The sequence below is a fragment of the Gopherus flavomarginatus genome, chromosome 3 (genome assembly GCF_025201925.1).
Source record: "Gopherus flavomarginatus isolate rGopFla2 chromosome 3, rGopFla2.mat.asm, whole genome shotgun sequence".
Lineage (NCBI taxonomy): Eukaryota > Metazoa > Chordata > Testudines > Testudinidae > Gopherus > Gopherus flavomarginatus.
The window spans coordinates 150,969,964-150,984,024 of record NC_066619.1 but is presented as its reverse complement, the minus strand read 5'-3'; the positions used below and the strand labels follow the sequence as shown (position 1 = coordinate 150,984,024).

Genomic DNA, 14,061 nt, shown 5'->3' with positions numbered 1-14,061 from the left:
TGAGCCTGGAAAGGCTGCATCACATATAGAGCATCGCTTGGATTTGACCCAGTGCTTTCCTGGCTTCTCCCAGGGGGAGAAGAGCAGGTAGGGAGACGCTGCAGTGGAGATTGAAGGAGGATTAAACCTGAGGGATAATCAACCCAGGGAGGAAGAGGATCACTGAAGAGGGAGAACACCGCTCCCCACTTCACAAAAAATGGGCAAAACAAGCGAACACAGAAGAATAAGGGTGGGAGAAACAGAAACTGCCACCGTTTGCTGCTGCAAAGGCAGAGTCTGGCAGCAAGCAGCAGCAGAGAGGGCGTGACTAGAGCATGCGGCACCTAAAGGCTGATCTACCTCCACAACGCTGCAGAGAGGAGCGCAGCCCAAACACCCAGGAGCATGTGAAACATTGGGCTGCAGAAGAGTCTTATTTAAATTATTAGTCAGGTGCCCTGAAGATTAAAAATTCCCTTTTAAATATTAAGTGTAATATCAATTGTAGTTGATATTTCCTCTCATCTTTACTTGGTTAAAATGTTTATTTTGTTCCTTCTTATAAAGCAACTTATTATGTCTAAGACATGGCTCAGGCCTTGTCTTTGCTACACATTAACAGCACTAGGACGGGACTAAAAATTAGAGTAATCAAACAATGCTGGCTGTGACTATGCGGTCAGTGTAGATCAGGGTTTATCCTTCAACACCTGACACAATGCTGAACATGGCTTGTCCTTGGCAGCATCACATTAGCTAATTCTACTCTGTACAGAACATACAATTTTGTACCAAAGACAAGCCATCAGTTATTTGGCAGCCAGCCTAACACGCTACAGTAAGAAACACCTAGCTTTGGAAACAACCTTGAGTCAGACCCACAGGAGAAAAATAATCCATAGCACCTTCAAGGCAACACAATCTGGCCACATTGCATATCATGGACATAATATCATCTCCACAGTTACGGTTACATTCTAAAGTGGAAATCAAATTGTTCTCTGTAAATGTAGGCAGTAGCCTTTTGGTGTGAAATTTCAGTTTTTATATCCTTTGAATTCTCTTTTCAGTTTTGGTTATTTTATTTTATTTTATTTTATTGGGGGGGGGGGTTGGTTCTTTTTTTTCTTTTTTAAATAGAAAGGATTTATAATTTGGCTCTGGCTGACATTTGTCCATGGCAGTGCTTCCATCTCTTGATTGAGAGGTATATCCTGACAAGATCAGCTGCAGCCTTTGGGGGTGAGGGGAACTGCATTTCAGATCTTTGTTGATAGTTATTGATCATAAGCAAAAAAATTTGTACATAACTAGGTGCCACTTATATTCAACTGCTGTCTTGTAACGTGCAACTTCTGCTCATAACAGAGAAGTATGGGTTTTTGTTTGTTTTTTGTGCACATCTCCTGGAATATAAGGGTTCCTGTGCACCAGAAACTATTGATGCATGTAGTCTTCTCTGTAAGCAGCTCCATGTACTACTCCTGGGGGAATTCTGCACCACTGCGCATGTGCAGAATTTATGTCCCCTACAGATTTCTTTGCTTCCCTGCAGAAAAATTACTTTCTGACGGGAAGCAAAAGGAAGCCACAAGAGCGGTCATGCAAACCCCCTACCCCACCCGCGGTATGTTTTGTGGGCCCAGGGCAGCCGGCAGAGAGGTAAATCACTGTGAGGCAGGAAGAGGGACCGGGGAAGACCCGGCTGGTGGTTCCTACCCTGCGCCAACTCAGCTGCTATTCCTGGCTGGTTCCTTTTCCGTGCACAGCATCTGAGACCAGGTCAGACCCACCCTCAGATTTCTCCCCCAGCTGCAAGAAGCTCTGCAAACTCTTTCCCCCTCCACTCCCCGCACCCATCTCTACTCAGCTGCAGGGGGAGCGATCGCTGTACAGGGAGCTGCTCCTCCATCCACCCATGCCCCGTTATCCAGACCTCCTCATACCTAGGCTCTCCTGCTGAGTCTTGCCCCGCACACTCAGAATCGCCATGATGAGCCCCACTCCCACAGCACCTGGACCACCCCACCAAGCCACCCACACCCAGATCCCCAGCCCACTGAGCCTCAACCAGCCGCACCTGGATCCCCACCCCACTGAGCCCCACTGCCCCAGGATCTGGGCCTCTCCTGAGGCCCCCACACCCATACCCCCTACCAAGCTCTATCCCCCCTACACACCTGACCTCCCCCTCGCTGAGTTTCAACCACCTTCACCTGGACCCTCCCTGCAGAGTCCCATTAGCGTTGCACCCAGATCGCCCCAACAATCTCCTGTGCATCCAGATCCCCCACTGAGCCACCCGCATCCAGACTGCCCCACACAGAACCCTCTCAATCCGCACCTGGATCCCCCCAAACTAAGCCCCTCCACACTTGGCCTTGCTGAGCCTGCCTGTCCCCGCCTGGTGCACCTGGCACAGAGGGGCAGAGCCCTGGGATGTTTCTGGGACACGTCCAGTCCTTGGCTGTGTCAGGGTTGGGTACAGCCTCACGGTTGAGTCCATGTCCCGGTGGGTGCTGTAGCATGATCTCCCACCTCTGTGCAGCCAATGGCCTGTGCTCCCCAGTGCCATGCTGGAGCCTCCAACAATTGACAAATAAAATTTGCTATAATAGCAGCAGTTTTTCTGGTTTTTAAAAGGAGGTCATAATCATGATTATAAAGAAGGCTCAGCTGCAACTTTAACTGTGGAGCAATTGCTGTTACTCCATAGCACTGAAGTATAGCAAACTCAGATGATCAGCTACAGTAATGTACTACCCAGTGTTTTATACACAGTAACACTCATGTCTTGACTGCTATTAATTTAATCCTCATACCATGTTGTTGTTTAGTCACTGATAGACAGACAGAGCGGATTCTATTTGTTGCATGTTTGTGTTAACGACTCGATATTGTTGAAATAACAAGTTAATCAGAGATAAATGCAGCACTATACAGAATACAGAAGTAAATACATTACTACCCTTTGTTGTCAGACTAAGAGCTGTATATGTATCTTACCTGCATCTGGAAGGGACGTGCAGTTTTCAATCCCTCCCCCCCGCCCGCCAAGTTTTCATATCACTATCATTATATAGGAGTTCCAAAAAGGAAACCCAGTTTCCAAGAATATTCTCCAGAAACATATGTTGTGATGTCATTTCTATATATTCTCTCGTGTTAAGACATGATTATTTACCGCTGAGAGAACTAACAATTATTCAAGTTAATATCTCTCAATGGGTCTTTCTTACCCCACAATCAGTCTTCCATATTGATTCCCCCAACAGAAAACATATGCTATGACAATAATCTCTTATTAGTTTCCCAAGTCTATATATGCTTATGTCAACATTATATATGTTAAGGAGCTGGTTTCCAAGAATATCTGGAGTTTGAGAGACATGAAAGTGCCTTGAAGTTATTAAATACAGCATAATGAATACATTCCGAAATAGGGTAACTTACTAGTCAAGGACCAGTGTCTGGACCTTAGAATTCAGATATACCCTTTGTTGTGGATACAGATTCTAAAGAATAGTTAATATGTATAAATGAATCAAATATACAGAAAGAAAGAACTAAAAGTATTACTATTTATTAACAGGTACTAACTTATTACATGGTGAAATTTATATTAAGATTGTTGTTCTGTCAAATGAAAAATTCTGTACGGCAAAATGGATCATCAATCAAAAATGTACCACATATATACAATTAATCTACAGACAAGCTATAAATACATTAACAATGAATACTGGAACAACGGTACAAGCTGAAAATGCAACAAAATTTAACGTTAGTCCAAACCATCTATGTAAGGTAGCACAACTGGATTTTCACATCAGATCCTACCTTTTTGTCACCCACATCGTCTTTACTCTGTGCAGACATCCACTGAGGAAGTTTATGATGTGGCGAAATCATTTTCAATTCTATATGATTAATTCTCCTGCATTTCTGTTATTTTTGTTCTGTAAAATTTAAGGGGGGAAAAAAGGCAGTAAGTGTACAGTCGGTATAGGAATGAGAGCTATTATTGCTGTTTTATCATTCTGAGTCCCCCAGGGTCCTCATTTTAGCTGATCACTTTAGGCTCAAGTAATCTGTCCACAGGGAAGGAAATGTACGTAACTAGGTAAATGCAAGAGTTCTTCATCAGAGTTTCATCATCTGCTACATGTACACACGAATGTATAAAAAACACATGAAAGAAGAAAATCTCAGAATATCCTCCAGAGAGAAAGTTCAGTAAAGTCTTTTACAAATTATGACAGCACCAACTAATTTAGGATTAAATGACTTGTGTATTTTTCCACTAAAGTAATTCAGCCATTAACAGCTGTGGTGCTAATATACCAAGAAATCCTAGGGATTTTGTTTAACACTTAATCTAGCGATGAACAGTTCTGTTCTTTAGCTAGCCTTCTTACTCAGAAAGAGTTACATGCTGTTCACACAATTCATGGTTTGAAACTCCCTCTGCAGCAGAGAGTAGGAACGTTGTTCTGATGAGAGCAGGTTGCCTCTGCTATGGGGATTAGTCCTGAATGTTCCCACCCCACCAAGTTGTGTTGGAGAGGAACCAATGGAGCAGCAACACACAATGCTGGTCTTACCAGCTCTCGGTACGATTACACTGCCCATTGTGCTGTCTCCAGCAGTTCCAGTTCAACTCATTGCTCTGTTGCATGTCTGAGTTAATGACTCAAGATTTTCAAACTATGGGCTAAATTGGAATTATTTAATATAAGATTATGAATCAGAGGTTAGTCCAGCACTACACAGAATACAGAAACAGATACATTACTACCCTACCAAGAGATGGCTCTGTCTCAGTGTATCTGGAGGGAAGCACAGCCCTCATTCCTCCAGTGAAGTTCCTTTACCAATATCATTATATAGGGTTGTAGACAAAGAAACCTTTTTTGCAAGAATATTCCCCAGGAACATATGTTCTGATGTCATTTCTATGCATTCTCAGTTTACCTGGTTTATGTGTGAAGGCCTGATTATTCACAGCTGAGAAGACTAACAATTCGTCAAGATAATCTCTCTCAATGGGTCCTTCTTACCCCATAATCAATCTTCCCTATTGACTCCCCAACAGAAAACATCTACTGTAACAATCATCCCTTATTAGTTTCCCAAGTCTATATATGCTTCTGTAACCATTATGTATATGCCCTATATCAGTGGTTATTTGGGCATAAGCTTTTGTGGGATATAACCCACTTCATCAGATGCATGAACTGGAAAATACAAGTAAGCAGGTATATACAGCACATGAAAAGATGGAAGTTGCCTTACCAAGTTGGGGGTCAGTGCTGAAGAGGCCAATTCAGTTAGCGTGAATGTGACCAATTCTAAACAGTTGACAAGAAGGTGTGAGTATCAACAGAAGGGAAATTATTTTTTGTAGTGACCCAGCCACTCAGTCTTTATTCAGGCCTAATTTGATGGTGTCAAGTTTGCAAATTAATCCCAGTTCTGCAGTTTCTCGTTGAAGTCCGTTTCTGATTTTTTTTTTTGTTGTTGAAGAATGGTGACTTTTAAGTCTGTTATTGAGTGTCCAGAGAGATTCAAGTGTTCTCCTACTGGTTTTTGAATGTTACAATTCTTGATGTCAGATTTGTGTCCATTTATTCTTTTGTGCAGACTGTCCAGTTTGGCCAATATACATGGCAGAAGGCCATTGCTGGCACGTGATGGCATATATCACATTGGTAGATGTGCAGGTGAACGGGCCCTTGATGGTATGACTGATGTGGTTGGGTCCTATGATGGTGTCCCTTGAATAGATATGCGGGCAGAGTTGGCAACATGGTTTGTTACAGGGATTGGTTCCTGAGTTAGTTTATCTGGCATGTGGTTGCTGGTGAGTATTTGCTTCAGGTTGGGGGGCTGTCTGTAAGCAAGGAGTGGCCTGTCCCCCAAGATCTGAAAGAGTGAGGGATAGTCCTTCAGGATAGGTTGTAGACCCCTGATGAGGCACTGTAGAGGTGTTAGTTGGGGGCTGTAGATAATGGCTAGTGGAGTTCCGTTACTTTCTTTGTTGGGCCTGTCCTGTAGTAGGTGACTTCTGGGTACCCTTCTGGCTCTATTTGTTCTTAAAACTACAATACACACCTATCCCGCGAAAGCTTATGCCCAAATAAGTGTGTTAGTTTTTAAGGTGCCTCAAGGATTCCTCATTGTTTTTAAAATACGGTATAATAGAGAACATTCCTGCACAGGGTTCTCTATCGGTCAAGAGCCAGGGTTCTGTGCCTTAGAATTCAGACACACTCTCTGTTGAAGATAAAGATTCTAAAGAATAGTTAATATATAAATTAATCAAACAGAAAAAAAGAATAGGGATAATATTTACTAACAGATACTAACAGCTTTCTCTTGAGTTCTGTAGCAAAGATCAGGGGCAACACAACAAATGCACACAGCTCAGCCCACAAGATCCTCAGCAGCTTCCCCTCCACTCAGCCACCAGAGAGGGCAACATGACTGTGAGTGGCAGAGGACTGGTAGGCCAGTATTAAGATGAAAGAAGATTAACAACAGGAAGGAGGGAGAGCCTGGGCAAAGAGAGAGAAGATAACATAGACTAGGTAAATGAGGAAGTGACAGGAGATAAAGAGAAGTTACTTATTGGTGCCTAATGTTTTAGTCTCCTGTCTGCATCGACAGTTACGGGAGTTGTCCACCGGTGGCAAGCACACAGCACCTTCTGGAAGGCCGCACCCACCAGGGTGGGGGGGAGGAGGGGAGAGCACACATGTGCAAGTGCCATCTCATGGCATCAAACGTTCAACAACTAAGGCTATAAGAGACTTCATCTCCTTAACTTCCTGTCCTTTCTCCCAAACCAGTGTCCTGATGTTACACAGGACTCTGAGGTGAAGGGAAAGGTGGTCATTGAGTGTGAAAGAACAGGTGATTAGTGGATAACCTCTCTTTCTTTGAGCCTCTGTACAGTCCCACTTGTGGGAGATTAGTGAGCAGTATTGAGGAGCTCTTAGCAAAAATACAAACTGCAGCACTGCTCTCCCAAATTGAGCACTGGAGTGCCATGCTAAGCACATGGAGTCGTGCCTGGTGAAAAGTACATACTGGCCTTCAAGTTGCAGCACTACAGATTTTTCCCTACTGGGATGTACCCAAGATATGCCACAGAAGCCACTGTGGTTCCTGTCAAGTGGTCCTCAATCCTTGCTAGTCCTGGTACCCTCACTACACTGAAATGGTTTTATACAGACTTTAATTCAATTAGATGTTCTCTGTGTGGCAGGGTGGATTGATTTAAATCAAAGCAATGTAATCATGATTTAATCAGCAAGCAGAAAACTGAGTTAAATAATTTATTTTAATCTTAGTTTGCTTTTGTAGTTTTTATTTTTCTAAAGAAAGGCTGATTCTCATTGGTTGGTAAACATGTTGGTTTGCAATTAAATTGGCCTTTACAGCTAAATTTGGGCATTCTTTTTGCTAATCAGGAGGATGCACTAAATCTATATATATTTATTTAAGCAATTATATAACAATTTATATTTATTCAGATCCTTAATTTTTAGAAAATGGTGAATTATGCATTTCTTATTTAGTAAACAATTTTTTTATTCATTATTTTTTGTCACGCTCTATTTGGATGGAAATTCAATTAAAAACACAAAAAGTCTTACTTTTTTTAATTAGTTAAATAAAATTACTTTAATGTGCTGGATACATAAGTAAATGTTTATCAAAACATGCTTTGCATTTAAAACTACTTAAACAAACAATGGAAGTATTATCTGTGGTTAGTGAATTGAATTTGTTGTTTCTGGTTACCAGGTTCTTCAAGATTGTAGAATTAGGTCTCATCTTCTCACACCTAGGCCTGGTCTACACTACAGTTAGGTCAACATAAGCCACATTAGATCGATTTAATAATCTGTCTGTCTACACTATCAAGTCCCTTCCGCCGACCTAAGTGGCCTGTAAAGTCGACTTCTGTACTCCATCTCAGCGAGAGGCGTAGGGCTTGATTCGACATGGGGATAGCGTAAACACTGCGTTGTGTAATTTGAATGAATTGGCCTCCAGGAAGTGTCACACAGTGCTCTGTCGTAACTGCTCTGGAGAGCACTTTCAACTCCACTGCACATCAGCCAGGTACACAGGAAACAGCCGCTCCCCTGTTCAAGCCCTGGAAACTTTTGAATTTTCATTTCCTGTTTGATCAGCGTGGAGAGCTCGTCAGCACAGCTGATCAGAGAGACTCAAGGCCACAAACGCGCTCCAGCATGGAGTACAGAGGAGGTGATGGATCTTATTGGTGTGTGGGGAGAAGAGTCTGTGCAGGCAGAGCTCCAATCCAGCAGAGGAAACACTGACATCTATGCCAAAATCATGGGAGTAAAAGGGCTGCATGAGGGACATGCAGCAGTGCTGCGTGAAGATAAAGGTGCTTGGGCAAGCGTACCGTAAGACAAGGGAGACGAATAGATGTTCCACAGACATGCTGCTTTTATGAGGAGTTGCATGCGATTATGGTAATGCCACCACTATCCCAAAACTCTCTATGGCTACTTCCCAGGAGCTCCAGGTGGCCTCAAGCAACAAGAAGGATATTGTTGATGACGAGGAGTATGCGAGGCAGGCAAGAGGAGGATCCATTCTCCTTGACAGCCAAGAACTGTTTTTTGTCCTGGAACCCACCCCTTTACAAGACCAATTGCTGGTGGACTGTGATGCCATGAAGGCAGCTCTGGTGAGTACACATTTCCAATCAAACTGTAGGATTACACGCTGTTGTTTTTTATGTTTAATCTGAACAAAAAAAGTAGGTGTAGTAGGTATCAGTGGCCACTTCAGCTACGCAGAGGGTGCTCTCAGATAAAACTATTTACGTGCACAGGGATGGCCTTGGAATCCTCCATGGAGATCTCTAGGAAGCTTTCATGGAGGTTCTTCACAATACTTTGCAGAAGGTTTCTGGGAACGGCTGTCTTATTTTGTCCACCACAGTAGGACACTGTCCGAGCCACTCCAGATTAACTCTGCTGGCATCATTGCAGTACAGAGAATTGCAGCGTAAGGGCCAGCTCTGTACCCAGACGCTTACAGCATTTGCTCTCTTTCTGTCTCTGTTACCCTCAGAAGAGTGATATCGCATCACCTGGGGAAATGGAAGGAAGTTTTGGATGCTAACCTTTAAGCCAATAACAATTCAACAAGTAATCCGCCCCCCATTTGGTGAAATCTGGGTTACATAACCACGCTTTCTCAAGCGTGCTGTGGTTGGAAGGGATCACTGTGTATTGCAACCAGCATTTAAAAAAAGGAGTGGGGGGAGAAATGGGAAGCTTCCTGTTTGTCTGCCATGCTTTATTAAAAAATATACAGATTCAATAAATGCCAATTCCAACACTTCTACTGAGAAATCATTCTGCAGCCTATTAGATCTGTGTCCACATTTTTCTGAAGAGTCAGCCAACACATTCCTTTTCCAGTTATGACATTCACACCACCCTACATAATTCATCTCCTACCTTGGTGTTTACCTGAAAAAGTTTGTAGGAGCTATGTTCCCTTCTCTCTGCATCCCTCCACTGGCTCCCTGTTCTCCATTTCATCTAATACAATGTTTTCACTTCCAAGGCCTTTCAGAGTTTATCCCACACTGCCTATCCTCTCTCACATGCTATCAAGATCTCAGCTCCTGCCTCTGTCCTGCCAATGAAGGCTGTCTTCATCACCCGCTTGTTACATGTTAAACAAGCACCTCCAGGCTCTCTCTCACTATGCTGTACACATGGGATGAGCGCCCCATAAATACCCTCAAAGCCATCTCATTGTCCTCTTTCACATCTCTTCTTAATTCTCCCCTTTGTTGCAATACCTACAAAACTCTTGACAACCACTGGGCAGCAAGTGTGGTGAGCCCACTGCCTAGCATGCTAACCAATCCTTGTTTCTTTATGCTCCCTAGTCTGTTTGTCTGCATTCCCCTGTTGCCTCGTCCTGAACTTTGCAGCAGGGACCATCTTTTGGTGTGTTTGTACAGCACCTAGCACAATAAGTCCCCGGTCCATGACATGAGGTTTTAAAGCAACAAAGAGCCTCCTTCATAAGTCAGTCCCGCCAGCCCACCATCCAGTTTTATATCTTCTGCAAATTTCATTAATGACCTTTTGGTTCCTCTTCTAGATCTAGACCACTAATAAAGAGGTAGAATAGTATGAATGTGTGATAATACCCTAGTGCACTGCAGTTCATCACACCAAGGGTCTTATTCTCCCCTAAGTCTAGTTCACACAAGTAGGGCTATGATGGTCATGCCAATCTTTAAACATTTCACAGCAGAAGTTTAGATAAACAATGACAGATCATGGAAAGAAGAAGAGGGGATTGGAAAGTGAGCCCACTCCAAGCTCACTCTGTAGCAGTGGCTCCTGTCCCAGGGACAGACGGGCAAGTTTGATTGGTGTTACACCCTAGCACATAATGTTGATGCACAGAAAGTTAGCCAGAAATGAAGGGGCATACATGCCAAACCTGAGTGAACTAGGTCACACTGCCACTTGGTTTGGGGGCATCTCATAGACTTTATTCAAACTCAGTTTCCATGACCACTATGACATCCGTGACAAAACTGTAGCCTCGTCCTCAAGCACTAAAAGTACTAGATATGTACATAAATCCCTGGGAGAAGAGACCTTTTACATTAATCTTATTGCATCAAGGTGCTTTTACAAATAACAAATTTGTCTTTTTAGTTAAAACACTATTACTGCTTCATTTTACAATGCTCACTATTTTGATGCAGAAAGAGAAACTGATCTTTGCAGTATTCCACTGCGTTAAAAAAAAAAAAGTAAAACACAGCTGCCTCTAGCATCCTAAACTGCCAATTGATTTAATGCCAGCAATCAAAAATTATTCTAGTTGGAAATAAGTATAAAGTTGGGTAAGTAAAAGATTTAGGCAGAGGCCCACTTAATCAGAATCATTCAACTTTTGGTCCAACTACCAGTATTAGTAATTACCATTTTCTTTATTTTAACAGGCAACTCTGGTACTTCTTTTGTCCAAATCTCTTCTGTGATCATGATGAAAGCAACAAGCAGTAATTATCAATATGAAAAGCAATTAATATAGCCTACAATTCAGCTTAAGCCTATGATGTGTAGAAAATTTGCCTCTTTCAGCCAATGCTATTGTTATATTATTGCTAGTAAGTTGTGCTGCTTCCAATCAAAAAAAAAAAATCTTCTCAAACAATATAAAGAAATAAAGCATGACTCAAAATATCTTCTGTCTGATCTCATTAAGGCTTGTTATAATTTCTCCGGAAATGTGACCCTACCTTTTTAATGTAGATGCAGAAGTTTGTTCATAACAAAACCATCCTTGAGAGAAAAAAGGATGGCATTTCGCTAACATTTATTTCTTCGCAGTTCTCTGTGGCCAATTATTTCATATAATTATTTCTGTTGTGGTTAATTCGTATGTAATCAAGTGTGACAAACAGAGGTAGATACAAGTATAGGAATAAATACAATAGTATTATAGGGATATAATGCTGACAATTATTTATGAGCGATGACTATATATTAGGTATATAAACAAAGTAAGGCTGAGGCCTGTAAAACTGTGGCTTAGTCATATTAGGCCAATGGTTCTCAAACTTTTGTAGCGGTGACTCCTTTCACACAGCATTTTTTTATATATTTAACACTATTATAAATGCTGGAGATGAAGCAGGCTTCAGTGTTGAGGCTGACAGCTCGCAACCCCTCAGCTAATAATCTTGCGACCCCCCGTTTGAGAACCCCTGTATTAGGCTTTAGACCTAAAGAACGGTTGACATACTCCTGTACCGGTGAAGTTACAAGATTACTGTAAACAATGTGCCAATGGGTGATATTCAGGAAAATGTGCCATAATGTACCCATCTATACTGCATGGCCCCTGATTGTAACATCATGGAAAATACTGCAGCAACCGCATGTTGCCGTGGGGACTTGTTGTCATAAATGCTCATAAAAATAATGGGAATTAAGAGGCTAGCTTATGAAAAGCAAGGTACCCCACATTTTATGGGGTGCAGAAATCCCAATAAAGAAAAAGGATTCAGAACCTTCATGCATATGCATAAGAGTTATGGGCATGAGCATAATGCAGCACAAAAAGGGTTCCCCAACACAAATGAAGAGGAAGAATCAATCCATCAGGAGACTCTCCACAGAGTTTACATCAGTACAATATGTTTCTGAAACACTACACTCTAGGGGACTGCACTGGTTTAAGTACCCCACCACCACCACCACCACTTTAGTTAAATTTGTGCAAAGACTGACTATAGACAAGCATCTGTAGACTACCAATGCTTGTGGCATTTAATTTCTAGCTATACAGTATTCACAGCTATTATATTAGCACCTGTGTTGACATATATACTGTAATGAACTTCTGCCAGGAATGGTTTTTAATGCGTTTCACTTTGAATCAATGTTCTCAGAAGTCACCTAAAAAAATGATTTTTCTCCCTTCACTATAACTGCTATAAAAATGGACCAAAACTTATCAAAATGGTCAGCCAGGAAATAGCACAGAAACAAGTTAGTCCAGTAAGAGATATTACCTAACTTCACCCATCTTCTCTCTAATATCCTGGGACTAATAGGGCTACACTTCAGAACCCCCTTTCATACACAATGTTCCCCCCTCATACCTCTACCTTGAGTCTCAACAGAAAGGCTGATTCTGTCCCTCACCTCCAGACCCAAATACCATAACACCTCTGAACACGCACTGATGGGCAGAAAGCATGATTTTTTTAAATCCACCTGCCATAATTTGCTTGTTATTCACATCAAGGGTGGAGAAAGAGTGACATATTCTAGATACAGCCCCATCAAAAATAGTCGCTAGTGCAAAGCAAGTGCACATCACTCTAAGGAAATCGAAGAGTATGTAACAGTCCCTTTCCCAGTCACAAGGGCTTTGGAGCTGTGCTCCAGCTCCACTCCAGGCAAAAACCTGCAGCTCCACCGCTCCAGAGTTGCTCTGTGCTCCAGCTCCGGGCTCCACTCCAAAGCCCTGCGAGTCACGTATTGTATATTGAGACCCTCCATTGGTAGAAGTCGCTCCAACTCAGATGTGCCGCATAAGTTGAGTCTGGAAGCTGGAATTCTCTAACCAAAAAATTTATTTCACTTCATTTAGCTTTATTTGTGTGTGCACACGTGTCCTGCACACACGTATGCCTACTAGCAGGACATGACCCTCTTACCGCTCAGCATCCCTGCTCCCAAATAGGGATGCCCGGCCTTGTCCCAACAAAGCTCCTGAGGTTCACTAGGCAATACTAGAAAAGGACCCCCCAACCGGGATTCCCGTGGCCAGAAGTCCTCGGCGTGTTCTTGAGTGAGAAGCAGTGGGAAGACAACCTGTGCAGAAGTGAGGGCTGAAGAGCTCAGCGCAGACCTGCGGGGGAAGAGGCCGGGGTAAGGGCAGCCAGAGCAGTGAACCAGAAGCTGCTGCCCAACGCCTCTCCGGGGAGGGCTACGCTGCGGCTAGGGCGAGTGGCCCAGCGCAGGGAGACGGACTGTGACTAGCAGGCCCCCCGCTAGGCCCACTAAAAACAGCCACGTGGGTGTTCCGGCTCCAAAGCCCACCCGACACCCCCTCGCCCTCGGCTTCAGAGCCAGCGCGGCCGCCCGGCTGTTTGCTGCACGCGCGCTCGCCCGGCGCGAGTCTGTCTTCCCGGCCGGGAGACTCGCCCGCGGCCGCCGCGCAGCCGGGGACCAGCACGGGCACGAGGCGGCAGCTCCCGCGGACGGACCCAGCTGCAGCAGCCGCGAGGCCCCGGACGGGCTCGGGCAGCGGCCGGGTGCAGGCCGCCCCGCGCTAGGACCCCGGGGACCGCCCGCCCGCGGGGAGAGGGGAGGCCGGCGCCCGGCATTCTCCGCCTTGGGGGTCCCCTGACCTGCTGCACCGCGTCCTACGCTCCCCCGACTCGCTCAGACCCTCCGCGCGCCGGCGGCGTCAACGCAACGTCATCAGCCCGTCGCCCGTAAGACGTCACCTCCCTCCGCCGGGGCTGGAAGGTTA

The 14,061-nt window shown here is 44.0% G+C and overlaps 1 protein-coding gene across 5 annotated transcripts in view; it reads right to left on the bottom strand.

The window, feature by feature from the left end:
* Nucleotides 1-14,033, bottom strand: part of WRN (WRN RecQ like helicase) — a 107,692-nt gene extending 93,659 nt beyond the window's left edge. Inside the window, exons 1-5 of one of the 5 annotated variants that reach the window (XM_050944971.1) lie at nt 13,937-14,027; nt 12,988-13,434; nt 8,426-9,121; nt 6,352-6,539; nt 3,823-3,941 (exon numbers count right to left, since the gene is read on the bottom strand). In XM_050944971.1, coding sequence (XP_050800928.1) covers nt 3,823-3,894 — 72 coding nt within the window. In that variant the 5' untranslated portion in view covers nt 3,895-3,941; nt 6,352-6,539; nt 8,426-9,121; nt 12,988-13,434; nt 13,937-14,027. Of the gene's footprint in view, nt 1-3,822; nt 3,942-6,351; nt 6,540-8,425; nt 9,122-12,987; nt 13,629-13,936 lie in introns of those variants that run through there. The other 4 variants (XM_050944969.1, XM_050944973.1, XM_050944974.1 and 1 more) reach the window with 4 other exon arrangements.
* Nucleotides 14,034-14,061: the final 28 nt, after the last annotated feature.